We start from the raw sequence: 27,358 nt of genomic DNA, 5'->3' as shown, positions 1-27,358 counted from the left end.
CATTGTAAGATCTTTTATAGCAGAAACACGCTCTTATCCTAGGAAGCTTGCAGAATTACAGGCCAGACTCAATATTCCATTTCATGGTATAGCGATGAAGAATGTAGTAGTCCTGCAGCTCTAGATGCAGCTAAATAATATTGATTCCCCCCCCCCCCCCCCCCCCGGATGAATATCAAGCTTTCAGCCAGATTGGGTCACCTGGGTGTTTCACCTGTTCTGGAATGAAATGGGACAACTTGCTGCAGCCATCTCACTGCGGCCAATTCGCCACGGTCATCTTGCCACAGCCAACTTGCCGCGATCAACTCAGCATGGCCAACTCAGCATGGGACAACTCGCCACAGCCTGCTTGCCGTGGGACAATTCAACAATTATTTAAATTCAATTACAATTACAATTATTCAATTATTTAAAAAAAAATAAAAAAAATATTTTAATTTTTGTCATTCACATTCCATTTCACTCCTCCTTTTGCATTCTTTCTTTAATGATCCTCTTCCACCAGTTCTTTGATATTAGTGTAACTATTGTCCCATAGCAAGTTGTCCTATGCTCTTCTGGAACTTTGATGGGACGAGTATAGCCCTACCAGTTCTGTACCCATTGTCACTTTTACTATCACCACTACAGCGTGTAGTGGACGATAGGGTAGACTTTCTTTAGACTATTGGGTAAGATCGGAATCTCATTTTACCATGGTTATAATCCAGAAGGTATTAATTGGGGTTGCCTCTTGGTGTCTGGTAGGCTTCCTCTTGCTCTATGCTGTCAGGAGAAAACCTCTGAGTGTGTGTGTGCGCATGCATATGTGTGTGTGTGTGTGTGTGTGTGTGTGTGTGTGTGAGAGAGAGAGAGAGAGAGAGAGAGAGAGAGAGAGAGAGAGAGAGAGAGAGAGAGAGAGAGAGAGTGTTTTGGAAGGGTATTTCCAGCTGATATTAACCTAGCTCTATTGCTTATCATTCAATTCCGAGAAAGAAACTAGTTCCTTTGAACACTGTCAATTCAATAACAAAACTTGATGGAGAGGAACCATCTGAAATTAAATCCAGATGAGTTTTCAAATGGGAAACCGAAGATGGGAGACCGAGATCAGCCTAATTGCACCTAATTGATACCGTTGCACATTCTCTGAACGAGCAAGTACCCAGACTGGGTGTACTCCTCGAGCCTCAAATGTCACTGGATTCCCAGGTGAGGTGAGGTGCACCCTTGTAGTTACGTCTAAATTAATTGCACCTTTCCCAGGCTGGCCAGGTTTGATGACAGTTTTCAATGTTTTGTTACTTCACATCTTAACTCCTGCAACGTTTCCATCAAGACTCTCTCGAAGACTGTACAGAAACTGCATTTACTCCAAAAAGCGGCCACTAGGCGGCTAGGATTCAAGGATCACGTGGTGCCTATACTAAAAGTTCTCTGGCTTGCCAGTTGCTTTCTGAGCGTAATTTAAGGGGTTAATGGTTAACCTTTACAGCTTGAAATGGCTTAGAATCTGTCTCCTGATTCACACTTTTACAGTTGTTGGGATCTAGAGGGCAGGTTCTCTTCCTGATGTCTCCCTTGTGCAACTCACGCCAGCTCTTATTTTGGGGGGTACTACTCTCAGATAATGCTCCTTTGGGAGCTGCAAATGGCCACCTTTTCCCCCCTGATTTTTGCATTTAGGAAATCTGTAAAGAGGCATTTCTTACCATGTTATTTGCTTTTTTTTTGATGATGATTTCGGAATTTTATCATTCGTTCGCATTTGCATTCTGTTATCATCCCTCTTTTATGAGCCTCAGAAGGACGGAGTACGTAAATCAAATGTTTACAATTATCTTCTCCCACTTTTCCCATCTCAACATTTGACTGGAGTTGTAATCTGAGCTTCAAAAACGCAGTTTTGAGAGGTCCATCTTTCTCAATCCACACCCGTTTTTCCAAAAGGCAGCAAACTGCTTTGGGGGCTTACCTGTGCCGTTTAAGACTGTGCGACACCTGGGATGATAACCTCAGAGGCCACCTGTAGCTTTAGGAGTTGAGGAGAATTTGCCAAGCTATTTCCCCCTGCCCTATATAATGAAATACTTTGTTTGCAAAATATGCCATGGATTATGAGACGTTTCCTAATCTATAAATAAATAGTACGGGGTGCGTGTAATAAGCATATGAGACATTCAAGGTTTCACTAGAAGACATTCATAACTCATCAAAGAGAAAGCAGTCCAGTTTTTCTTTCCCCACGAAAGGGAACGAGCTTCTGCTTTTCGTCTGGAAGGCACCGGGGGTCCTTCCAATCTCTGTCCTCAAAAAGATCTGGCTCTGAAAGGGCGCCTCTGTCGGAGTGTCACTAGTACCTTTCTTGACAAGTGACCGACAGCACTGCAACCCTCTTTCCTAGGCTGCCATCTAGATCAGTTAATACTATACAAAGCCCAGTGCTAATGTGCAACATGCTTGTGCTCAGCTGCAGCTTCCCTTGTTAAAAATAGAACAAAAGAAATTGCATATGAGAATTATAGCGGGCTGAAACCGGAAGCGGGGGAAAGGGGGGGGCTACTACATAGGCAGGCTAGTGTTCAAACAATGGAATCCCCAATGGGGTTTTAGCTAAGATCCTCACATACATCCTTACTCACAACCATTGAATATAGGGGAAACGACTGAACACATACCTATATCACCAGCATACAAGTTTCAAGTCTTAATCCTCCACCACAGGGAAAAAAAAATATTACAAAGGAACTTGGAATCCAAATCTCAGGCTGGTATCACTCAAGTCCGTTTTGTTCCAAAGGTGTGTTAAGTTTTCAGTGAAATCATTTTCAAGCCAGTTTAAGATGTTTTAAAGATGTAATTGTGATTACACTATTTATGAGCAAGTGAGTTCTCCAGTCAGTTTTAGGCGGATTACGACCTTCCTCCTTTAAAAAGATGCAGCCTAAGTATATGATTGTAAATTCTGAATTTAGATAAATTTCCAATTTCCGCTTGTAAAAAAAACAATAATCCTAAAATAAGACATCATCATGCTTATTTAAACTAAATCTTTCCCCAGAGCTGCTTCCTATTTAGCACTTGTGTCTACTGCGTTTGACCGTAGGAAACACAAATTGGGAAGAGCTGGCAAACCAGGTGAAAGTAATTTTATGGGGCAATCGTTGCCTCTGCTGCTTAAAAGGTAACACAAAACACTTTACCTTGTCAAGATGAAGACAAATTTGTTTGGGGAGGCGGGGGGGGGGGGGAGAAGCAGCTTTAGGGAAAAATCTTATTTTTTTTTTAAAAAAAAACACGGGTACAATAATGCAAAAATTTTAAAAACACCAGAATGATTGTAGTTATGGAGCAGCAATCACATGAGTCAACAAAATGATTTTTCACTATCTTATGCGGTACCAACTAATGTCTGCCTTTTTCTTCCAGTACTGGATCCCTTTGCCACATGCCACCAAGGCTTCATGTCATGGACGAGATCTCCGATTTGCTGTTTCATCCAATCAGCATTTTGGCATAAAGGCAAAATTCACCCTCCTTAGGGCCTGCCAGAGCCGTCGGCAACCAAGTGATGGAAATGGGAGGTCTTAAATAAGCAAGAAGTGACTAACTAAAAAGGGAACCTGGAAAATGGTAGGAGAACTATAAAAAGGCACTGGGGTTAGCTCTGGGATCCTTCTGGTTTCTGTAGCGCATTGCAAGCCATACTCCAAGGATCTAAAAGGGAGGGAAAAATGCAATTACTGTACAAAATTTCATTCCTTCATCCCAACATGCTTATCTTACGAACGGTTAGGAAATGGTTTGCCCTGATCAAAGCTGTCTCTTTCAAACATGCGGTGAGAACCCTTTTCAGAGTTAAATTCATAGAACTTCCCTGGCAACGTGATCTTTTCTGAGAATTGGGGAGTTGTGGTCCATTGCTCTAAAAGAAGTCTTTTTTTCTTTGTCAGCCCTAAAACGCCCTGCCTCAGCATGCCAAATTAATTCAAATATTGTTTTCCATTTCAGCACTAAATTAAAAAGTAGCTATCCAACCAAACCTTTAGAGATGTGAGAACTACTATAGCTTATCCTGGATGTGTAATTATCAAAGGGCTAGATTTTAATGTTACTCAGATGACTTAAGTATCTCCCACCAGTTGTATCAAGAGTCAGTTTGGTGTAGTGGTTAAGGCACCAGACTAGCAAGCAGAAGACCGCAAGTTCAAGTCCCGCCTTAGCTATGAAAAGTCAGCTGGGTGACTCTGGGACAGTCACACTCTCTCAGCACAACCTACCTCACAGGATTGTTGTGGGGAAAACAAGAGGAGGAAGAAATGCCAGATATGTTTGCCGCCTTGAGTTATTTGTAAATAATAATATTAATAATAATAAAGGCAAGGATACAAATAAGTAAATAAAATCTTTCCCCGAGATCAGGGGATATTTGAAGGACTTAAATGACCTAGGCTAAGTAGCCCCTACTTTTTGTTTAGTTTCATAGACATGGTTACCTCTGTGAAACTGAAGAAGAGTCCAACTCCACCAAGGATTTTCAAAGCCTCATCTGCATGTTCCATCAGCACAACACCACATTTGTAGCATCCAGACTTTGATTTTGTGCACAGCTGCATGAGGTGACAAAATGCAGTGTAACTCTGTATTCTCCAGACAACCAGAAATTTTACCAATTTGCAGACACCATTAGCAGCAATCAAAAATTGGACTCCCATTAGAAATTGGATTGCTCTTCCTTTGGAGCCATTAACCAGTGAAATAGCAGATGATCCTACCCAGTTATTTCTACACAGAAGAAAGTTGCATACTTATAAATAAAATACAATGGACAGAGTCCTGCCAAAATTGACTCTCAACTGTGCAACACCCTGGCAGCATTGTCAAAAGATGTAGTTCAGCACGTCTGAACAGAACCACATTGGAAGAAGCAGAACACTTCAGGCATACTCATTTGCTGCATCAAAAATGCTTGTGGGAATTCACATCCCGTATGTATTCTGCTTTGAATTTAATCCTTGCTAGTCTGCTCTAAATAAGATGAGCTGGTTTGAAAAATACTTTTAAAACTACAGAAAGTACACTATATGGATTCATAAATAACACAGCAACACGGTTTTTGTCTTAAGAATGAACCTATTGATATTATCCAAAACGGAATACAACATTACAACCTGAATTTTCAACCTAGCCCTAGGGGACTCTTTCTCAGTCTCTTGGGGGCTGCTTAATTTCAAGTACTGGAAGTCTGGAGAGCCTCAGATTAGGAGTTTCCTTATTGATCTCTGGGGTGCCCAAATTTATGACAGCAGAAGCCAAGAGGACCTCCAAAGAAGGTACTGTGGTAGTTGTAGGTGATCAGAGTTGGCAACCGATGGTACAGTAGTAAGTGTGAGTTGCAAGTTGGACTTTGATGTGAGAACTTGCTCTACCATCAGCATTGCTCTGGAGGCTGGTTTGGAAGAGAACGATTCTTTAAAAGGATTTGGACCTTTGAAGAGAGACTAGAGCAAGAATGTGACTTGGAACAATTTAGAAATCAGCTTTCATCAACATGAAGCTCCTTTAGAGTTGCCCTCCCCCCAACGCAAGAACTGTTGAGATGTTGTGGGGTCTAGAATTTGGGTGAGGTTCATATTAGTCAATAGGGCATCTAATTTTTGACTAGCTCCTTGCCTCCAGTGAGAATAGGTTGTGGGAGCAGATGGGGAGGAGGCTAGATATGTAGGTGTGCTGTGGACATAGTAGAAGATGAATGGGGTATTGGGGAGGTTGAATCAGCTCACAGTTACTGTGGTTGATTATGGTTCTGTGATAGATGGCAGAGGTTTTTTTTTTTTTTTTTGCATCAGGGGATATAAGCCAGGGTTAATGTAAAGGTAACAGTATAAGAGGGATTTTGAAAGCCTTCTGGTCCAACATCCTGCTCATGTTGGAGACCCTATACCAGGGGTCAGCAACCTGAAACAGTGAAAGAGCCACTCGGAACCGGTTCCCTCACAAAAGGAAAAACTGGGAGCCGCAAAAAATGTGTGCACATGCGCGTACATGCGCGCATGTGCAGAACAGGGTTTGACTGAAGAGTGGAGCCAAGGCGAGATATGCACTTACCCTACATATTTGAATTGATTGGTTGAACTTTTTTAGTCCCACTTTTTTTTTTGAACCGCACATGGAAGAGGACAGGGAGCCGCAGGAGACGGCTGAAAGAACCGCATGCGGCTCTGGAGCCGCGGGTTGCAGACCTGAGCCCTATACCATTCTGGCCAAATGGCTGTCCAATCTCTTCTTGAAAACCCTCTGTGATGGAGCATCTACAACTTCTGGAGACAAGCTGCTCCACTGATTAATTGTTCTCACTGTCAGGAAATTTCTCCTTAACTATAGGTTTGTCCTCTCCTTGACAAGATTCCATCTGTTACTTCTTATTCTGCCCTAAGGTTCTTTGGAGAATAGGCTGACCCTTCTTCTTTGAGACAGCCCCTTAGATATTGGAAGACTGCTGTTATGTCACTCCTGCTTCTTCTCTTCGTTAGCCTAGACCAGGGGTAGGCAACCTTGGTTCTTTTATGACTCGTGGGCTTCAACTCCCAGAATTCCTGAGCCAGCATGGCTGGCTCAGGAATTCTGGGAGTTGAAGTCCACGAGTCATAAAAGAGCCAAGGTTGCCTATCCCTGGCACCAGACATATCCTTTTCTGCAACAGTTCAGCATCATATTTTAGCCTCCAGTCCCCTAATCATCATCACTGTGTGTGGGAGTATTGTGGAGAAATGAGATCACAGTTGTGACAGGCAACAGGGGAGTATGGCAAGAGGGTGAAGATGAACCACACTCAGGAAAGAAATGCTTGATATCTTCAGTCATCACTCTTCCTTTTCCAACTTCCAACTCTCATTCTAAAAGCCAGATTGCTGGAACCCAGGCTCTGGCTGCTGCTATTGACAGGTGTGTCCATTATTATTTAATATCTATTAAAATTGGTATACGAGAGAGTCGGGCAGATATATAAATTAGTTTAATAAATAAAGGATGCCTGACACTTCTCGTTTGTATCACTGAAACCTAAGTGGGAGGAGGAGGTCGTGTTCTTCTCTTGGAAAGCTGCCAATCTTGGATTTTGAGTTTGCAACTAGCGAGAGTCCTGACATGCAGGAAGGTAGGTAGATTCTAGCAGTATCAAGTGACATTACTCTGCAAATAGCCAGGCACCAATCCTTGTTTAAGCTGAATGAGTTTATTCCTCCTGTACCATTCCTCCTCCTACAAAGCAGGAACCATGTCAGATCTAATAGACCTCATTGCTGGGGTGGAAATGAAGTAAGAGTCCCCCAAGCTGGTAGTTTTGGGAGATTTCAGCCTGCCTTTCCTTGACAAGGTTCATGGTATGGGTCAGGAGTAAATGGCTGCCATGACAATTATGGACCTGACCCCGTGTATCAGGGCCTAATGCATATGAAAAAAAAATCACGTTAGATTTGTACTTTGTCTCAATAGGATCTGACCCATGACCTTTGCCTGTTGTGGAGAACCTGCTGTTTGATTGGTGGGGAGTTCTACGATGGAACCACCACCTCAGTGGGGAAAGGCCTATTAACCAAAGGGCCTAATGGAGGCTGCAGAGTGTTTAAAATAAATAAAAATAAATCTGACTTGATCCTTTTAGTAGTCACAACCATTTCAATGGCTACTCTGAGGAATTCTTATGGTATTTTGTAGATAGCCAACCAGATTCCAGAGCAGTTATATTTCAGTAGGAGAATGGAGATGACTGAACTTTATCTTGTCATATGACCTGGGATCATTTTGAACCTTGAGGAAATATCTGGGATGTCAGCTTCACCGCTTCTTAGTTGGATGCCTATCCCATAAAGGGGCAGAAAGCTGGATCTGAAGAGTAATAAATTCTTCTCCAAGTGAGGCCCCATGCCTGTAACCTTGGGGAAAAAAGGGTGCGGTATGCCCTCTGTTCAAAGAACTTTCACTTGATTTGAAGGATTTGGATAATTTAGATCTGTAATCTAGGAAGGATTCTAGAGAAAATAGTGTCTCTGAAAATCCAAAGAATCTAGAGAAAATGTTATTTAGACTCTAGGTAGTCAGGTTATAGGCCAGGGTACAGCATGGAAACTGCACTGGTTGCACTTGTGAATGATATGGAGTAACTATAATTGGGGGAGCACAACAACTCCTGTCTGTTCTGAATAAGGTGAGGATTGCAACTACATGAATTTTTATTTTCTTTTTTCTATATATATTTCTGATTTTGTTATTTTTGCTGATGTATAATTTGGGACTATTTTTTCCCCTTTCTGGATGTCATTTGCTTTTATAATTGGACTGTTAACCACTCAGAGTATTTGGGAATAGACAGTATATAAATAAAGTAATTACATGAACAAACCCATTTCTTATGGATTAGAAGGTAATGTCTTGGACAACAAGCTGCTTAGTCCTAATTAACTTGAAAACAAAGCTCCTGAAAAAGGAAGGATAGCATGTTGCAAAGGAAGGCAGTACCCTTCAGCTTCATCTTTTAATGCAGCAATAGATTTAAGTCATGTTTTTTACTGTAGGCACACTGGCACACATTAAAAATGAAATTCTGTTGCCTGCTCTCAAGAGAGAGAATATATCTACCCATACACATAACACACACATACACATGCTACATATGTCAACGCTGCAAACATTGGATGTTTTTGCTCTGACAATATGAGAGGCAGCCTTTTCCTTTAAACTGCCTTGCTTTCAATCAATGAACCTGGGGGGGGGGGGAGAGAAGAATGCTAACTTGGTTGTTTTAATAAGATAAGGAATGGCCCTGCTACAGAAAGGAAGTGAAACTTTGCATGTTAAACTAATTGGAGAATGTGATTTACGACGTGTAATTAAGGGAGGGAATTGTGTATGATACAATGTGTTCAGGGGAGGAGAATTCAGAATCTGGCATCCATCCATGAGTGCCGATGCTTCGTTCTCATTATTATAGACTTTTGGGCCCGCAGGAAGGTCTTTCTGATAAATATATACTTTGTACTAGCAGAAATTAGTGAATATGAGGCATACTTTCAAAATTCCAAATGTCTCCACTCGGGATTCGACCCGCCAAACTGCCGATCTTCTGATCGACAAGCTCAGCGTCCTAACCCACTGAGCCACCGCATCCCTACTGAGCCACAGATATGGCCAAATTCCAGTGAGTAGGAACCTCATTTTGAAAAATTATCTTGGGTGCTACAGCTGATTTGTATCAGCCTTGGATGCTCAAAGCCTCAAGTGCACCTTAATCCTTACTTATCATTTCCAGCATGTTAAACCTCTTTAATTAGAGCATATATCTTTTACAAGTTAAATATCTCATCCATAAGGCAAAGAATCCCAGAGTGTACACTTACTGCACTGCAATTGTCAACATCGCTCTTAAATAGCTCAGCAGATTCAGTGTTGTTGAATAACCCACAGCAATTTAAGCTGTTTTCCAATGATATCCTGGTGTTTTCATTCAGTAATTTCCATGTACTGCTCAAAAGACTTTCCTGGAAGAAGAGAGAGAGAAAGACTTGGAAAGCCAGTGTCATAAAATGGAATTTTCAGTGACGTGACATAAGGGCTTCTTAATTTTTGTCCGTATAGCCAAGGAAGCTAAATTTTGATCTTCTACATGTAGTCCTCGATTTACAACCAGTCCCTTAGCAACTGAATTTACAGCAGACTTCCCCAGGACTATGTATGATCTGAATTCAAAGTAAAAAAAAAAGGACGCAAAAACAGGCAGTCACATGGTGACCTGCTTAACAACTGGCACGGCCTACAACCATAATTCTGGGCTCGATTATGGTTGTAAATTGAGGACCACCTATATGACTTAGGTACCTTGAGGGAAATGTTTGTGAAACAGCATATCAGGCATATTCTCCAACCTGTCTTCCTCCTGATACATTGCACAGCTCCAGAATTTCCAAGTGGTTATAGCACAAGAAATTCCGGGAACTGTCTAATGCATCTGAAGAACAGGAAGTTATGGAACGCTTGCGCAAAATCTAAACCCAATTGGATCAAATAACAAAAGTAAAATTAAATGTAAAGAAAGTAAGCACACTCGCTGACTGCATTTGTTCCACCCACATGTTAGAATAAATGTGGTTCAGTAGTTTACTGTTCATTATGTTTTGGGAAGTCAGTCGTTACCTTAACATGTTACACAAACCAATCTGATCTTCTGCTTAATGTGATTTGTTTGGCCACAGCGCATTCCATGAATAGAACTACTATATTTCACAACCCAGGTATTAGATTCAGGGTACCGTGTGAATGCAACATGCAACAACACTATTGGGAAAGGACGGGATGAGGTTTAATCTACTGATCTTTTCAGCAACTTGAACCTTTGCTGGAAACTCAGTGGTGTGTGTGTGTGCGTGTGTGTGTGTGTGTGTGTGTGTGTGCATTAAACTGGGTAGACAATTAAACAGCTACACAATTGGGCTGAAGGACATGCTGAGCGTGCACATACACACACACGCAAGTACACAGAGACAAATGCAAGATTAACATGCTGCTTGGGCCAAGAAAAAAGTCTTCCTGTTACTAAGCTTGGAAAACAAAGAGGAAATTTACCCTATGGTTATACTTTTGTTGACCCAACAAGGAATGGTTTTAACAGTTCCCTTCCTTAAAGTTGCCAAATCACAACTTCCACATTCAGCATCTCTATTTGTATCAGAGGTCTAAGAGATCAAAGCAAATTGGGTGGAAGTCACAAACCTCAGCCTGGCTCATGGGATTGGGATATCTTGCAAGTTGCTCCATTTTTTGTCCCTTTGTTTGTTTAAACGATGGGAATAAACACGAAGGGCGTTTTTTGAAAGTAAATTTGCTTCGGTGCAGACTAAATATGCCAGAAAAACTGAATGAAACTCGGACAGAAAGGCAGACTTACCTGCTTATGTGTCTTTAGTGCCAGGCATGCACAGGAAATTCCAAACTGGAAAACAAAGATTAGCCCTAGAATTATCATATACTGAAGACACAATTAAGGAACATCTCGGGGAAAATATAGAGCTTCTTAGCAGCAAATAAAACTTGAGTTACAGATAAAATGATATTTACATGAAGAAAATAAACAGGAAGCAAAATATTCTCAAAAGTAGTATAGATTCTTCCAAGAAGGCTATAAAATTGGGAATACTTTTTTAAAGATTAGGAATGCCGTTGTTTGACCTTAGGAGTCCAGGTACACAAGATATTTTAAACAATCAAAGTTGTTGTTCATGAGCATAAACACTTAGTCCTCAATTTACGACCACAACTGAGCCCAAAATTTCTGTAGCTAAGTGAGACATTTGAGTTTTGCCTCATCTTATGACCTTTCTTGCCACAGTTGTTAAGTGAATCAATCACTGCAGTTGACAAGTTAGGTGAATCTGGCTTCCCCCATTGACTTTGCTTGTCCGAAGGTCGTAAAAGGGAATCACATGACCTCAGGCCACTGCAACTGTCGTAAGTATGAGCAGTTGCCGAGCATCTAAATTTTGATCACATGATCATGGGGATGCTGCAAAGGCCGTAAACGTTCAAAATGGTCGTAATTCACATTTTTCAGTGCCACTGTCACTTTGATGGTCACTAAATGAACTGTTGTAAGCCGAGGACCGCCCCTACTGTTCAGCTAAGAGTGCTAATTTGAATGACAGCAGTTTCTTAAGGCTGGCAGCAAGAGGATATTTTTGCCCTACTCATTAAGGTAAAGGTAAAGGTAAAGGTAAAGGTTCCCCCGCACATGCGTGCTAGTCGTTTCCGACTCTAGGGGCCAGTGCTTATCTCCGTTTCAAAGCCGAAGAGCCAGCGCTTGTCCGAGGACGTCTCCATGGTCATGTGGCCGGCATGACTAGACACCGAAGGCGCACGGAACGCTGTTACCTTCCCACCGTAGTGGTCCCTATTTTTCTACTTGCATTTTTACATGCTTTCGAACTGCTAGGTTGGCAGAAGCTGGGACGAGTAACAGGTGCTCACTCTGTTACGCGGCACTCGGGATTCGACCCGCCAAACTGCCGACCTTCTGATCAACAAGCTCAGCGTCCTAACCCACTGATTAGTAAACTCTTAAATCAATCACGGGTCCCATGTGTCAATCAGAATCCAGAAAATCCAGAAGCCAATCCAGACTTTGCAGCTGACATTTTCCTCTCCACCATTATTGCAAAAGAAAAAAGGCATCAGCTTTTCTGGACCCTTTCTTGATTATCCCTTCATTGGTTAACTATTTGCTGAGCTGAACTCAAAGGTGACTATTTTTGGTTTAAAGTGCCGATGTCTCTGCAACATTTCCTGTTGCCTTACATCAGTATTTCTCATTTCAAGTTTTCTGGGCAAATAAGGAAGTTGCTTGATACCACTTACGCTGCCTCTCCTTCATTCACGAGCAGCCTAATTCTGTTGAGAAATCCACAACCCCCCCCCCCAGAAATTGGCTGTTGGAAGTGTGGGAGGTTGTTAGGATAAAACAAGGTGAGTTACGCTTCTGAAGCAGGTTTTGAATGGTCAACAACCAGCCACAATGTTTCAAAGGGCTTCTTCCCAGATTTTTGTGGTTTTAGTAATGCTGACAACCAGGCTCTGCAGACAAATGCTACGACCTCGAAATACTCGAAATACTTCAATGACTTTTGAAGTCCTTTTCTTAAAAAAACAAAAACAAAACCCAGTCTTTTAAAGAAACAAAACTACACCACTCAGCAAAACTGCAACCTCAAACATTAAGGTTTACTTGTGGCCTCTTTCCCCCCCTAAGTTTACATACATTGTTTTATAATACATTTTTTGCTGTAAATGCTCTACTGTTGTACCCAGACACAGATTTATTCATCAACTTATATGTACAGGATTTATCTTCATGTTATAATGATCAGAGGGCTGGAAGGGACTCGATCATCATCAAATTTTAATTCTTGCTTGAAGGCAGAACTTTTTAACTACTCATTTTCATCAACATTCACATTTTCCGTAACGTGACAAAAAGAGAAGAAAGCTCCAGGAGCAGAGCCATGGACTTAAGGAAAGGCTAGCTATTATTCTCAATGCAGAAGAAAAATATTACCTATTTGGTAGCCTCAAGCGCCCAAGTGAAAGTGAGAAAAACCTACAAATATATTTCATCAACATATCTATCTCCCTGCCACTCCCTTAAATAAACTCTCATCTAGCATAGTAGTGGTGCAATGGGAATTGTAGCTCATCGAGATCTAAACCAGACATGTCAAACTCGCGACATCATGGGACGTCGCGCAACGTATCGGGACGGTTTTGCCATTGCCGGCAATGGGGTGGGCACGGCTTCTGGATGATGCGTCCAGCCCGCGGGCCGGCAGTTTGACACCCCTGATCTAAACAGTCACAAGTTCTCGCTTTTTACATACCGTGTTTCCCTGGGCTTATTTTTGGGGTACGGCTTATATTAGGTCCACCCCCAAATATCAAGCTAGGGCTTATTTTGGGGGTAGGTCTTACTTTTGGGGAAACACCGTAGGCAGTCCACAATATTATAACTGGCAATTTCAACTCCAGTCATGCCAACGACACATCTGGTGGAATTCTCACGTATCTATTTTTGCAAGGTAGACTTTGGGAGACAGGCCATGAATTCTCCTTTGCCAACAGCACAGAAGGATACAAAGAAAAGCATGACTTGGTGATGGTTGATAGCACCAATGAGTCCCACAATGGCGATGATAAGCAGGAAGAAACCCACAGCAATGACCCCTCCGGTGATGTTCAGGCTGGGAACAATTCCAAATTCTTTACCCCAGGCAGCCACTCCAATCAGCAGTAGACCAACCAGCTGGAAAACAAGGAAGATTTGGGTTAGGAAGAAGATGCAAAAATCAGAAACACTGAAAACAATTCCAATCTATTTAGCTTTTCTTTTCTCTTCAATAATGTGCATTATTTCCATTCCCAAATGCTACATATTGTACTGCAGTTGCTGCCTTCATTTCAGCTCAAGCATAGCATTGCAACTACTAACTACCCTCCTTTGGATTATAAATCCATTTAACCCAATTCCAGTGAACTGGCCTGAACGTGTCTGCTCGGTTATCATTATCATGACCAGACTTTCTCATCGACCAGATTGTGGAAAAACTGGCCACATCATATAAAATAGTTTTAGTGTATTACAAAATTGCCACAAATATTCTAGGAGTCCTAAAGAGATCTGAAATGAAAACAGGGATTTGTTTTTCTCAGTTTATTGTTCATTCAAAATCTTTCATGACAAAACTAGATACCGCGTTGTCTCCCCTCTATTGCTGCTGTATTTTACATTTAATTAATCAGAATATAATTAATCAGAATAGAGCTGGAAGGGACCTTGGAAGTCTTCTAGTCAAGCCCCCTGCTCAACCAGGAGAACCTATACCATTTCAGACAAGTGACTGTCCAACCTCTTCTTTAAAACCTCCAGTGATAGAGCACCCACACAAGGTCTGAAGGCAAGCTGTTCCACTGGTTAATTGTCCTCACTGTATTTTTTGAAGAACATCAAGCTAACCCCAGATAGAGAGAAAAAAGTAGAGTTTCTTCCATTACAACAAAGTGATTAAGAGAGTGACTCCTCACATTAACCAATCTTTACACACACGCACACACACACCCCTACTTTATTTGGACAGCCTTAACATCCGTATACCCATAAAATTATATGTTCACCGAACTGTGTTATGTTTCAATTATTCAAAATGTTTCCAAAAGAATATTGGAAAGCTAGACAAAGGCTGTTGAGTGATTTAGAGCTGAGAAGAAAACACTTAGTTGTTTTACACTATTTGAACATTCTTAATTGCTTAATTTTTCCAGTATCTTAGCTTGCTTGGTGTTAACTTCCAAGACTGAAGGATTCCTCCACACCCATCCATGGGTATAGGGGTAAGAGACTTTCCAATTTATAAAGGGATCAACCAATGAGTGCCAAATCCAGCTATTCTCCACAAAAGAGAGAAGAGAATTACAGCCTCACTTACTGACCATTGGATCAGCAATTGTTCAAAGTTATGAAGGCATGGGGGGGGGGAAGACAACTGGTTCTTGAAGTTCCAGCTCTCATAACAATGTGTCATGTGATCGTGATCTGGCTTCTTGGCAACCAGCTCAGACTTACAACGTTGCAGCGTCTTGCGGTCACACGATCACTATTTCAGGAAATCCCTGCTGGCTTCCCATAAGCAAAATCAATGAGGAAGTCGGCAGGAAAACTCACAGATTGCTCTGATCAGTTGCTCACACTCTCTCCAGTCTGCCAGCAGTCCACTGCACTAGTGTCGCACAAGCCACTTGCACACCTTTTCCCATTCAGCACCAGATGCCCGTCTTACTTGCCTGCTTGCAAACCACCCAGCAGGACTCGCTTAACGACTTGCAATCCTCACTTAACAGCAGCAATTAAGGAGTGGTGTGGGTCATGTGATATAGCTCTTTACAACCACGTTGCTTAACGATAGAAGTTACAGCCCCTATTACTAGGGTTAACTGACAATTGCCTATACTTCGTACTCAATTTCAAATGCTTTCCAATGTAAGCTATCTTACTGTGTAGGCCTTGGTGCTCTCTGAGCTTGATTGCCTTCTACTGTCTTGGTTCGCTTCTACTGAGAAACTAGGTAAACTTGTTTTTAACCACAAGAAGTTGTCCAAACAAGGGGGAAAGGACACAGAAGGGAAATGTGGCAAATGCACTTCTCAAACAAGGTTGCCAAGTGTAAGGTCTTTTAGGTGTATACAAAGAGAAAATATGGCTCAGACATACAGGTCCACACTTGCCACAACAAGGACAAGGCATTCTGGGAGTTGAAGTCCACGAGTCGTAAAAGAGCCAAGGTTGCCTACCCCCGATCTAGATATAAAGATGGAGTATAACAGAATAACAGAGTTGGAAGGGACCTGGGAGGTCTTCTAGTCCAACCCCCTGCTCAAGCAGGAAACCCATTTCAGACAAATGGTTATCAAATCTCTCCTTAAAAACCTCCAGTGTTGGAGCCCCCACAACTTCTGGAGGCAAGTTGCTTGACTGGTAAATTGTTCTGTCAGGAATTTTTTTCTTCTTCTCAGTTCTAGGTGGATCCTCTCCTTAATTAGTTTCCACCCGTTGCTTCTTGTCCTGACTTCGGGTGCTTTGGAGAATAGGTTGACCCCCTCTTCTTTGTAGCAGCCCCTCAGATATCAGAACACTTCTGTAGAGTTATGAGCTATATAATTATTACAGTGTACTTAGATTAGAACTCACATTCGGAAACGCCTCTGCAAAGAAATAGGTGAGGCTATTAAAAAAGGGGTGAAATTTGATTCACGTTGTGAGCTGGAAAGTTATCCCATTTTTCTCTCACTATTAGCAATTCTCTCAATATTTTTGACATTGCAGGTTTGGTAAAACTCGATATAATTAAGAGCAGGAGCTAAACACACAAAAATATATTCCAAAATGACAGACTGCTATTTGAAGTATAAACATTATAGACTAATATTTGAAGTTTATTTACTTTCTTTGTTTAACTTATTGAATAACTTATACTTAATTCAATTTATATTGCTGCCTAACTCACCTAAGTTACTCAGGGCAGCTTCCATAATTAAAAACAACAAAATTTAGAAATAACAGCCACTGAAATCAATTAAAACTGCTAATTAGAACACTAAAAGTAATGTGTAGGCGACTGTGAGGGTAATAGGAGCAGTGGCAACTCGGGAATTAACCATCTATTAATCTAGTCTTCCTAGGCAAGCAAGGCCTAGGAAGAAAAAAGAAGCAAGCAGGTTTTGCTTAAAGTGAGGAAGCATAAGAGACACGTTAACTTTTTTAAAGCATTCACTGAACACAGAAGAGAGCAGACCGTCTTCCATCCAGTCTCTAACCTCCCTCTTTTAGGTTGGTTACAGCCTTGAGATGGCACTGATTTGATTATGCTTGTCAATGACCTCTGCTGTGCTTGAGATGGGAGCAGTACATCCATCCTGGTCCTCCTTGATCTCTCATCAGCTTTCAATACTATTGGTTGTAGTCATCTTTCTGGAGCAGCTCAGAGGACTGGAAGTGAGAGGCACAGTGTTAACGTGGTTTTTTCCCTTCTTTCTCTTGGTGCTGATGGGCTGGGGAAGATTGAGCCTGATGCCCTTGCTTTGTGATGTTCATCAGAGCTCTAACCATCTCTGGTTTCTGTTTACAATCTACATGAAGCTGCCGACACAGGGTTATACTGTGTCATACAGATGATACCAAATCATATGTCTCTGCTCCAGACTGATCAAGTGACGCCGTCAAGGTTCTTTCCCAATGTTCTGGATCCATGGGGCATGTCTGAGCAAGAATAGGCTTCAGTTCAACCCTGGCAAGATCAAGCAGCTACAGTTTAGCACCTTAACCTTCCAGATCCTGAGATTTTCCATCTTTGGCTCTGAGTGGAATTGCAATTTGGGGGTCCTCCTGGATTCAAGGATTCTGCTAAAAGAGAAGGAGGCTTCTCTGACTAGGAGGGCCTTTTCACAACTCTTTGCCTTGTGTGTCAATTGCACCCATTTCTGGACTGAGATGCCCTACTTACAGTGATTCATGCCTTAGTTGTCCCCTGGTTGGTTTACTGTAATGCACTCTGTGTATGGCTGCTCTTGAAGATGTTTCACAACTAGTCCAGAATGTAGCACCATGGACTTTTTGGGAGATATCACAATATGCTCGTGAAAGACCTCTGTTCCATGAGCCACAATGACTTTCAGTAAACTTCTGGATACAATTCAAGGTGCTGGCTATCACTTACTTTATCACCTACACAGCACAGCACCAAGTTATTTTGGAATCACCTGTCTCACTCACCTCCCAGAACTAGCAGGAGTGGCATGCTCCATGCCTCTTCTGTCGGGCAGAGTCACCTTGTGGGATCTAAGAGTCTCCTCTGTTTCAGTGCCTGTTCTAAGGAACAGTATCTCTCTAGGACAGGGGTCCCCAATGCCTGGTCTGTGGACCAGTACCGGGCCGCGGCATGCCAGCAACCGGTCCACACAAGCAAGTGAAGCCCCATCTGCGGGATGCAGGCAGCACACAAAACCACGCCCCATCCGGTCCACAGAAAAAACTCTCTCCATGGAACTGGTCCCTTGTGCCCAAAAGGTTGGAGACCTTTGCTCTAGGATATGGATGGCTCCACTCTGCTGGACTTTCACAAAGCATTAAAGGCCTAGCCCCAGGCTTTTATGCACTCAGAAAGAATTAGTACAAGATGCTTTACCATTGGGGTACCGCTCCAGTTTTGATACCTAAAATGAGTAGTCACTTTTTGGAAAAAAAAATGCTGGAAATATAATGAACGATAGAGAACAAGGGTGAGGTACAGGTAGTCCTCGACTTACGACCACAATTGAGCCCAACATTTATGTTGCCATGTGAGAAATTTGTTAAGTGAGTTTTGCCCCATTTTACAACTTTTCTTGCCACAGCTGTTAAATTAAAAACATGGTTGTTAAGCGAATCTGACTTCCCCATTAAGTTTGCTTGTCAGGAGGTTACAAAGGGGGAAATCATGTGACCCCGGGACACTGCAATGGTCATAAATATGAGTCAGTTGCCAAATGTTTGAATTTTGATCACATGACCAGGGGGGCACTGAAAAATGATCATAAGTCACTTTTTTTTCAGTGCCATTGTAACTTCAAATGGTCACTAATCAAAAACCTGTAAATTAAGGACTACCCGCAATGGTATGCGAGAATAAGGTGGGGAGGGGGCAAAGATGCTATCTAGGGAGCAATCAGATAAGAGAGGACAGAGCCTGCAGATACATAATTGGCAAATAAATCCAGAAGGAACTCCCCCTAACTTCTCAAAACTTTTTAACAGTGGGATAATGCGATATTTGTACTTTCAGACTTGTAAGACCTTTCTATTTATTTATTTATTTATTTGATTTGTATACCGCCCTTCCCTAAGGACTCAGGGCGGTGAACAGTGACATAAATATCAGAATGCACAAATACAGATATTGAAAACAAATTAAACCCTAATTTTGCCCAAATGCAGAAGATAAGTTACCTTAAAACAATAATTACAACAGAACCCGTCAGACCAGACTGGATTGCTCAAACAGATATGTTTTTAGGTCGCGTCGGAAGGAGCGAAGGTCGGGAGCCATCTGGAGCTCAACCGGTAAACGTAGCCTTAGACAATGTAGAATTAGCTCATGTGGTTGCCATTTCCTGTAAGACTTACCTGGCAAGACTAATGACTTTCACAGAATTAATGCAACAACTAATTGTAATTATGCAATAACCAGTAAGAGGGAGAGGGGGGTACGGTTGTACAATGTAGCTGCAGGGATGCCCCAAAAGGAAAACAATGCCTTCATCCTCAGTAAGAGGTTTGCAGCTTGCGAACTGCAACTATTTGGGGAAAGAGAAATTTAACTCTCTCCGTTCTCCACAGACTATACAGGTAGCCCTCGACTTACAACTGTTCATTTAGTGACTGTTCAAAAGTACAATGGCAATGAAAACAAGCGAATTATAGCCAGTGCTTTTTTTGTAACAGAAAAAGGGTGCCAGAACTCACAAATGTCATACAACCTGCCTTGCCTACCCTACAAGGTTCCATCCAAAAAAGGTGCCGGAACTCCGTTCTGGGCATTCTACGACAAAAAAAAAAGCCCTGGTTATAATCATTTTTCACATGATCATTGCAGCATTCCCCACAGTCATGTGATCAAAATTCAGACGCCGGGCAACTGACTCGTAGTTATGACGGCTGCAGTGTCCCAGGGTCATGTGATCACTTTTTGCCACTTTCTTACAAGCAGAGTCAATGGAGAAACCAGATTCACTTAACAACCAATGATTCACTTAACAACTGGGGCAAGAAAGGTCATAAAATGGAGCAAAATCACTTCACAAATGTTTCACTTGGCAACAGAAATATTGGGCACAATCGTGGTCATAAGTTGAGGACTAACTTTGATCTCAAAGATTTCCTATCCACCAAACTGTCCGATAATTCTATTTTAGGCCAGGCTACTAAGAGGGGCCAGTCTTTGTGCAAATCAGCTTGTATATTTTAAAATTTCAAAAATATGTGGATATTTGAGTAGAGATGATCCAGGAAAGAGGCTCACATATAAAATAAAATGTATAAATTGTGCTTTACCCACTTAATCAGAATAGTGGAATTATTTTTAAATCTTGCACATGTTATAGTATCATTTTTGAAATGATTATTTATATATTTATTGTACTGCTGTTGTGGGTTTTAATCCTCTATTAACTGAGTTACTGCTGTGACATTGGGTAGCTGTATAAATTATATACACAAAATGTCAACCTAGTCCTAGAAGGTAGTATTAAGTCTTATGGTAACTTATGGCAATTGACAAGCAAATTTTGATAGAACCTCATAAGAATCTTAGCAGTATCTAACTTTTCAATGTGGGAGATTTTCAACCTATTACTAAAACAGCCATCTTTTGAAGAATGTAACAGCTCTGAAATTTCTGCACTAAGTAGGAAGCAGAGGGGAAGAAATGTGTTAGATTTTCTTTTTTTAATACAGTAATTTTATTAAAACTTACAATTAAAAGATAAAAACTAGAGAAAAATTAAAGAAAAATAGAAAATGCACAAATAAAATTAGAAAAACCAAACAGAAAGAAAAAAATAATGAAGAAAAAGCAATACATAAAGAAATTACTTCTCCCCTTCATCAGAGGTATAACCAATTTTAATATCTTATCACCTTTGGTTAAAAGTCAACAAATGATCTTTTCTTCCCTTATCACATATCTCTTTAAACAAATCCTTAGAACCTTGTCATTCTGTCCTGATCAGCAAGTCCATTAAAGGTTAGGTAAAAGGTAAAGGTTCCCCCACACATGCATGCTAGTCGGTTCCAACTCTAGGGGCCGGTACTCATCTCCGTTTCAAAGCCGAAGAGCCAGCGCTTGTCCGAGGACGTCTCTGTAGTCATGTGGCCGGCATGACTAGACGCCAAAGGCGCACGAAACGCTGTTACCTTCCCACCGTGGTGGTCCCTATTTTTCCACTTGCATTTTTTTACATGCTTTCAAACTGCTAGGTTGGCAGAAGCTGGGACGAGTAACAGGTGCTCAACTCTGTTACGCGGCACTCGAGATTCGACCCGCCAAACTGCCGACCTTCTGATCGACAAGCTCAGCGTCCTAACCCACTGAGCCACCGCGTTAAAGGTTACCAGAGACAAAAACTGTCCATTTTAACCTTGACCAAATACACTAATTTTACATTCCTTCTTTTTCTTTTAACAGTCTTGGTCTTTAGTTCCTAATGTCCTAGAACTTGATTTCTTTTTATTTTTTTCCTTGTCTCTTGTGACAAATATTCCAGATATTACAAAAGTCTCTTTCATAATTCAATATAGGAAAAATTATCTGGGTCATTCTCTTGGTTTATTATTTGTATATCCCTTTTAGTTATTAAGTCCCTTGCGACAAATATTCCAGATATCACAAAAGTCTCTTTCGTAATTCAATATAAGAAAATTATCTGGGTTTATTATTTGCATATCTCTTGGTTTATTATTTGCATATCCGTTTTAGTTATTAAGACATCAGCTGAAAGGATTTTTTTTTGTATGGACAGTGCAGCATCTTTTTCTATATCATGCTTACAACCTGCCATTTTTAAATCCACTTTCCGATCAGTGTTAATCCTGTTCAGTAAAACTTGTTCCTCTTTCATAACCTCTATAAAACTCAGTCTATCTATAGAGGCAGACTATCTTAAAATTAACATTCTGACTCTATTGTTCAAAAATATCCTTTAATATTCCAATATTAAAATATTTTGCTTCATTGTTATTAGGTCAAATGTAAATGTTTTTCTCCTTTAACTGTAATTTTTAGTTGCTTCTAATTTCCTCTAGTGTTCAACCTTCAACATCTGAACCCATCAAGTTTTTTTAAGAGAATTCAAAACAAGAGCATTTTCCTCCGGGGAAGGATTCGTATAATTAATTTCAAAATCCTATTTCAAATCCATCTGGATCTTTAGTCCATTTATAACTTTCCAAAATCAAACTTCTAATCACCTTTGGCTGTTTATTCCAAAAATATATTTTAAAAATTCCTTAAACTCATATTTAAAATTTCTTTTGCTAAGGACTGAAGGAAACTCACCTAGAGCTGTAAAACCTGTTAATCCAAAGATTTCCAATAACTGAAAAGTGTTAACAAGTAATTTCTTTAAGTGATTAGAAAAGGAAGTATGAAAACCCAGTGTCCTTTTGAAGGCACCAACTGTGCTTTGAGCAAAAGGATGACTATTCCCTTTAGTCTCCCAAAACTCTAAATCAGCTGGTGACTCCTATCTTGCATTCTCCTCGCAAGGGGCAACTGTCCAGAGCACTTGTTGGTGATCTCAAGTTTTCTCATCTGGAAAGCAATTACAGCTTGCTGGTCTACTCGCCAGCTGTTAAACCTGCTGCAATTGTCAGATCTGCTTTTAGTGGAGCCATCTTCAGTTTGCCATTTCTTCCCTGGAAATCTGAAGTGGGTTAGACATTCTATATAATCTATACCATTTCTTACTATATCCAGGGCTTTTTTTGTCATAGAATGCTCAGAATGGAGTTCCGGCACCTTTTTTGGATGGAACCTTGTAGGGTAGGCAAGGCGGGTTGGATGACACGTGTGAGTTCCGGCACCTTTTTCTTTTACAAAAAAAGCACTGACTATATCTATTCATCTGATTTGTGGAAATGACAGGAAAATCTGCTTGCTACTTGTGGGTTTGACTGCAGCAACAAATGCTAGGAAGTTGCTTTCTTAAAGCAGCGAGCAAACTGTGCAGGGAAATACACCAACCACATTTACTTTGATGCAGAAATATGTAAAGCCTTTGTGATAAAATATTTGCAAAAATCTTAGGTGAGGCCAGCTTTAACTAAGGCACTGAATGCTCCCTTAGATGAAGTTTTACAATGTATCAACTTGTCCCAAGCATAGCTGTGTGTATGTGGTTGGTTACAAATAGCTTCATTTGACTGAAAAGTATTAAATGAGGACCCAGATTGTTGGGGGCAATTAAGCTGACTTTGTAATAATGCTGCTTGGGGTGTGTGTGAAAGCCCTAATAAGCAGGCATATACATAGAATGAAGGCTACTGCTAAGCTTGTAAGCCGCCCTGAGTCTTCGGAGAAGGGTGGGATATAAATGGAATTAAAAAATAAATAAATAAATGCCTCTGAACTGTGTATGAAGATGGTTATTACTCAGTATTTGTCATGAGTGTGGGAACAGAAGCCACCAGTCCAAATGCAGTCAGTGGGGCCATCTTCTTTGACTTTTCCTTAATACAGTAATCCCATTCTCTTTATTTTAGCTTTTTCTCTGGGTAGCAGAGAGGTGGAGTTCAATTTTATCATTGGACAGCAGGAAATAAGTAATTGAGGGAGAGCGTATAGTTGTACAAATCGGCTGCAGAGATGCCCATAAAGGAAAATGCCTTCATCTTGAGTAAGATGTTTGTGGCTTGTGAATGACAACTATTTTTGGGGAAGAGAAATCTAATTCTCTCCCTTCCCCTCACACTATAATCTCAAAGATTTCCTACTCACCATACTTTCTGATAATTATATTTTAGGCCTGTCCACTAAGATGGGTCAGTCTTTGTGTGAATGAACTTGCATATTTTAAAATTTCAAAAAAACAACATGTGGACAATTTGGGTAGGGGTGATCCAGGAAGGTGGCTCACATATAAACAAAATCTATGAGCTGTGCTTTATCTCACTTAATCAGAATGTGTAACTTTATGCCGAAAAAAGCCTCTAGCCAAGGTCACTCCCTATTCAAATAGTGTACCAAGCATTGTTTTTTTCCCCGTCTTGCAAGTTCAAGATGCGTCTGCATCAGTACTGAACAGCATCTTACTGTATTGTATATTATATAATATACAATATAATAGCAGTCTTCCAATATTTAATGGAATGTCACAAAGGAGAGGGGGTCAACCTATTCTCCAAAGCACCTGAAGGCAGGACAAGAAGTAACAGATGGAAACTTATCAAAGTGAGATCCAAATTACAACAAAAGAGAAATTTCCTGACAGTGAGAACAATTAATCAGTGGAGTGGCTTGCCTCCAGAAGTTCCGAGTTCTCCAACACTGGAGGTTTTAAGGAAGAGATTGGACAATCATTTCTCTGGAATGGTATCTCCAGGGTCTCATCCTTGAGCAGACAAGAACCCCCCCCCCGATGTCCCTTCCAACTCTGTTATTCTGTCTATTACCTTTAGAAAAATTGTCAAGCAGATACCATCCCATGGTTTTTTAATGAAGCATTAATTATAGTTAGACCCAATGTTCTGGCCATGACTTTTCATTATCTAGGTGGCAAATACCTAAAGCAATAAATATACGCAATCTGCTTTGAGAGCAGTAGCTCTGCTTTCAAAAATTTCTAATTGCATGAAAAATGTAGCCAAGTCGTCTATTCTGTGAAAATGGAATCGGGTTACCCAACATAGAATCTGCCCCACATCTTACAGTTTTAAGTAGGATTGCTCAGTTATAAAGATTCTGTCCTTTGATGCTGAATGCAACTTACATCATTTAAAACCATCAGTCTCAGGGCTTTTAAAAAGTTCTTTCACCCAGGATTCCAACACTGTAAGACTTCTTACAGCAGTACATATTAATTCCAACAAATTCTTACTATCCATACTTAATCTATTTTAGGCCTCTTGTCTTTCTCAAACGGAGGAGAAAAGTTCATTTATTGGTTTGTTAGGTTTATGACCCACCTTCTGTGCAGCACACATAGCACTCCATTTTCCAATTTCCCTATCACCACGTGAGGTAGGTTGCATTGCAAGCGAGTGAGTGGCCCAGTCACCCAATGAACTTCTGTGGCTGAGGATGGCTTAGAACCTATGTATCCCTAATGCCAGTCTTGCATTTTTAAATAGAAAATATAGTTATAAAAAAAATCACAATTTTTCTATCATTGTACAAGGTAAACTATTAAAGTTCTGCTGAACCAGTCATTTTCTGTTCTGCTCTTTTTTGAGCTATGTATTGCTAATTCTTATTTTTCCAACCTTTCCCAGATGTTCCCGCAGCGTAGCCAGGGACCCAGTCAAATGACAGATAATCTTTGTAACTTATTTACCAAATCTGACAAAACATAGGTCAATAAACAAGAAGCGAAGGTTCAGTCATTGTCAGTGGTCAAGGGAACATTTGAGGCAAGATTTCAAACTTGCAGAGGCAAATTTTCTTTGATAAATATCACAAGCTTCCCTTTCTATGCAACCCTGACAAGACATATGTTTTAGTCCAACTCTTCTGGGGCCAACCCATTACCCACTCATCACCTCCCCCACAATGCTTGCAAACAAAGTATGCAGGATTTATAGCTTCTCTTCTCACTGTACTATAATTTCCTGCCCCACAAAAAAGACAGACAAAACAAATCTCTCTTTCCTACCATACATTCTCTCACCCATTAATCTTAGTCTTCCTCCATCTACTCTGCTCTAGAGCAGGGGTCCTCAATCCCCAGTCTGTGGACCAATACTGGTCCGTGGCATGCCAGCAACCGGTCTGCACAAACAAGAAAAGCCCCATCTGTGGGATGCAGGCAACACACAAAACAACACACCCTCCGGTCTGCGGAAAAACCTCTCTCCATGGAACCGGTCCCTGGTGCCCAAATGGTTGGGGGCCTCTGCTCTAGAGGACTACAACCACCCTCAACATTTCCAGCCATATTAGTTAGAAATTCTGGAGACTATACTATACAGGTAGTCCTCGACTTACAACAGTTCATTTAGTGACCAAAGTTACCACAGCACTGAAAGTGACTTATGATGATGTTTCACGCTTATGACCATTGCAGCATCCCCACGGTCACATAATTCCCATTTGGATGCTCGACAACCGGTTCATATTTCTGACAGTTGAGGCGCCTTCGGACAAGCACACTCAGTGGGGAAGCCAGATTCCCTTAACAACCGTGTTGCTAATGTAGCAAACTGCAGCGATCCACTTGACAAAGGTGGCAAGAAGAGTTGCAAAAATGGGGCAAAATTCGCTGGCACAAATTTTCTCCCTTAGCAAGGTAAATTCTGGGCTCAGCTGTGGTCGTACGTCGAGGACTACCTGCCTTCCAACCCAAACGAAGGTCACCAGATTGGGGCAACTGCCACAGTAGCAGTGAGGTCATCCCTTCGCCTAGCTCAGGGGTAGGCAACCTTGGCTCTTTTATGACTCGCGGACTTCAACTCCCAGAATTCCTGAGCCAGCATAGCTGGCTCAGGAATTCTGGGAGTTGAAGTCCGCGAGTCATAAAAGAGCCAAGGTTGCCGACCCCTGGCCTAGCTCTTACTTATTTTCCTCTAAAAACTACCGCCACCTTCCTTCCAACCCTAAACCCCCCCACCCCCGCCCCCCGCCCGCCCAAGCCTCAAGAATACAGTCAGAAAAAGACCTGGCAATACCTCTCGCCCCCCCCACCCCAAATCTAAGCTCCTCCTGGGGCACCCAGCAACCCCAATATGGGTACGGTTCTCCCCCCCCATCATCGCACGCACGAACACACACACACACACACACACACACACACACAGCCCAGCCTTCGACCCCCCCCCTAGATCTAGCGCCCGCCCTCCCCCCACGCCTTTCCCTCCATAGGAACTCCACGCTCTTTCTTCTTCTTTCCAAGCTACGTCCGGGAAGAAGCGAAACAGCCAGCCGTCCGGTTGTCCTATACTCACCACGTAAACGACGTTGAGCGCGCAGAGAGCATTGCGTGAGCAGGCGAAGCCCCCGCAAACCATGTTTCCAAACCGGAGGAACAAAGCCCGCTCGCCTCTGAAAACGCCGAACAGACTCCCCCCCCCCCAAGGGGCAGCACCCGCGGACACTACCCCTTTAAATCCCGGCCTGCCTCCGCCGCGCTTGCGCGCCGACACTCAGTGCAGCCCGGCCGGCTCGGCGCATTCTCTCGCTAGAACGCCTACTACGTTCATCCGCCCCAGGCGCATGCGCCCTCGTGGAGTAAGACGCAACTACGGCCCCTGGGGAGTCGGTCGTCTCCATCCGGGTTCTGAAGTTTAAAAAAAAAAAGACGGAAGATGCGTAGCTCAGAGAGCTTTTGAAAAACAATGAGGTGACGTCGCGGCTACTTCCGGCTCCAAGCTGCCATTTTTTTTTCACGGGGCGGTTGTTGAGTAGGATGGGCTGCCTTTAATGGAGAAAGGGGAATTTTATAGCGCGCCTTGTTTTATAGCATAGGGAAAGAGTTTATTTTTTGTTTCTTAGGTGGTATCCACACGTTCAAACGGGAAAGTAGCATCTTTTTGCTTTGTAAT

The 27,358-nt window shown here is 41.7% G+C and overlaps 1 protein-coding gene across 2 annotated transcripts; it reads right to left on the bottom strand.

Annotated features, from left to right (window-relative positions):
• Positions 1-160: 160 nt before the first annotated feature.
• Positions 161-27,358, bottom strand: TSPAN31 (tetraspanin 31). Of its 2 annotated transcripts, none has more exons than XM_083353685.1 (6): positions 26,762-27,358; positions 13,655-13,822; positions 10,922-11,002; positions 9,378-9,518; positions 4,479-4,592; positions 161-3,699 (listed from the first exon to the last, which is right to left on the bottom strand). In XM_083353685.1, the coding sequence occupies exons 1-6, from the start codon at positions 26,822-26,824 to the stop codon at positions 3,625-3,627; spliced, it is 642 nt and encodes a 213-aa protein (XP_083209811.1). In that variant the 5' UTR covers positions 26,825-27,358; the 3' UTR covers positions 161-3,624. The 2 variants fall into 2 exon arrangements, with proteins under 2 accessions (XP_083209811.1, XP_083209810.1); XM_083353684.1 differs by lacking the exon at positions 26,762-27,358 and adding an exon at positions 24,788-24,869.

This window comes from Vipera ursinii (genome assembly GCF_947247035.1).
Source record: "Vipera ursinii genome assembly, chromosome: 2".
Lineage (NCBI taxonomy): Eukaryota > Metazoa > Chordata > Lepidosauria > Squamata > Viperidae > Vipera > Vipera ursinii.
The sequence above is the reverse complement of the archived record's forward strand: the minus strand, read 5'-3'. Positions and strand labels throughout refer to the sequence as shown.

What these genes read in the sequence shown, in the direction of transcription:
- TSPAN31 (XM_083353684.1), bottom strand. Translation starts at nt 24,853, where the DNA reads ATGCAACCTACCTCACGTGGTGATAGGGAAATTGGAAAATGGAGTGCT. An exon ending in CACTAAAGACACATAAGCAG is followed by an intron (nt 9,519 to 10,921) that starts GTAAGTCTGCCT and finishes CTCTTCTTCCAG; the next exon opens with GAAAGTCTTTTGAGCAGTAC. An exon ending in TCTTCTTCAGTTTCACAGAG is followed by an intron (nt 3,700 to 4,478) that starts GTAACCATGTCT and finishes CCTCCCTTTTAG; the next exon opens with ATCCTTGGAGTATGGCTTGC.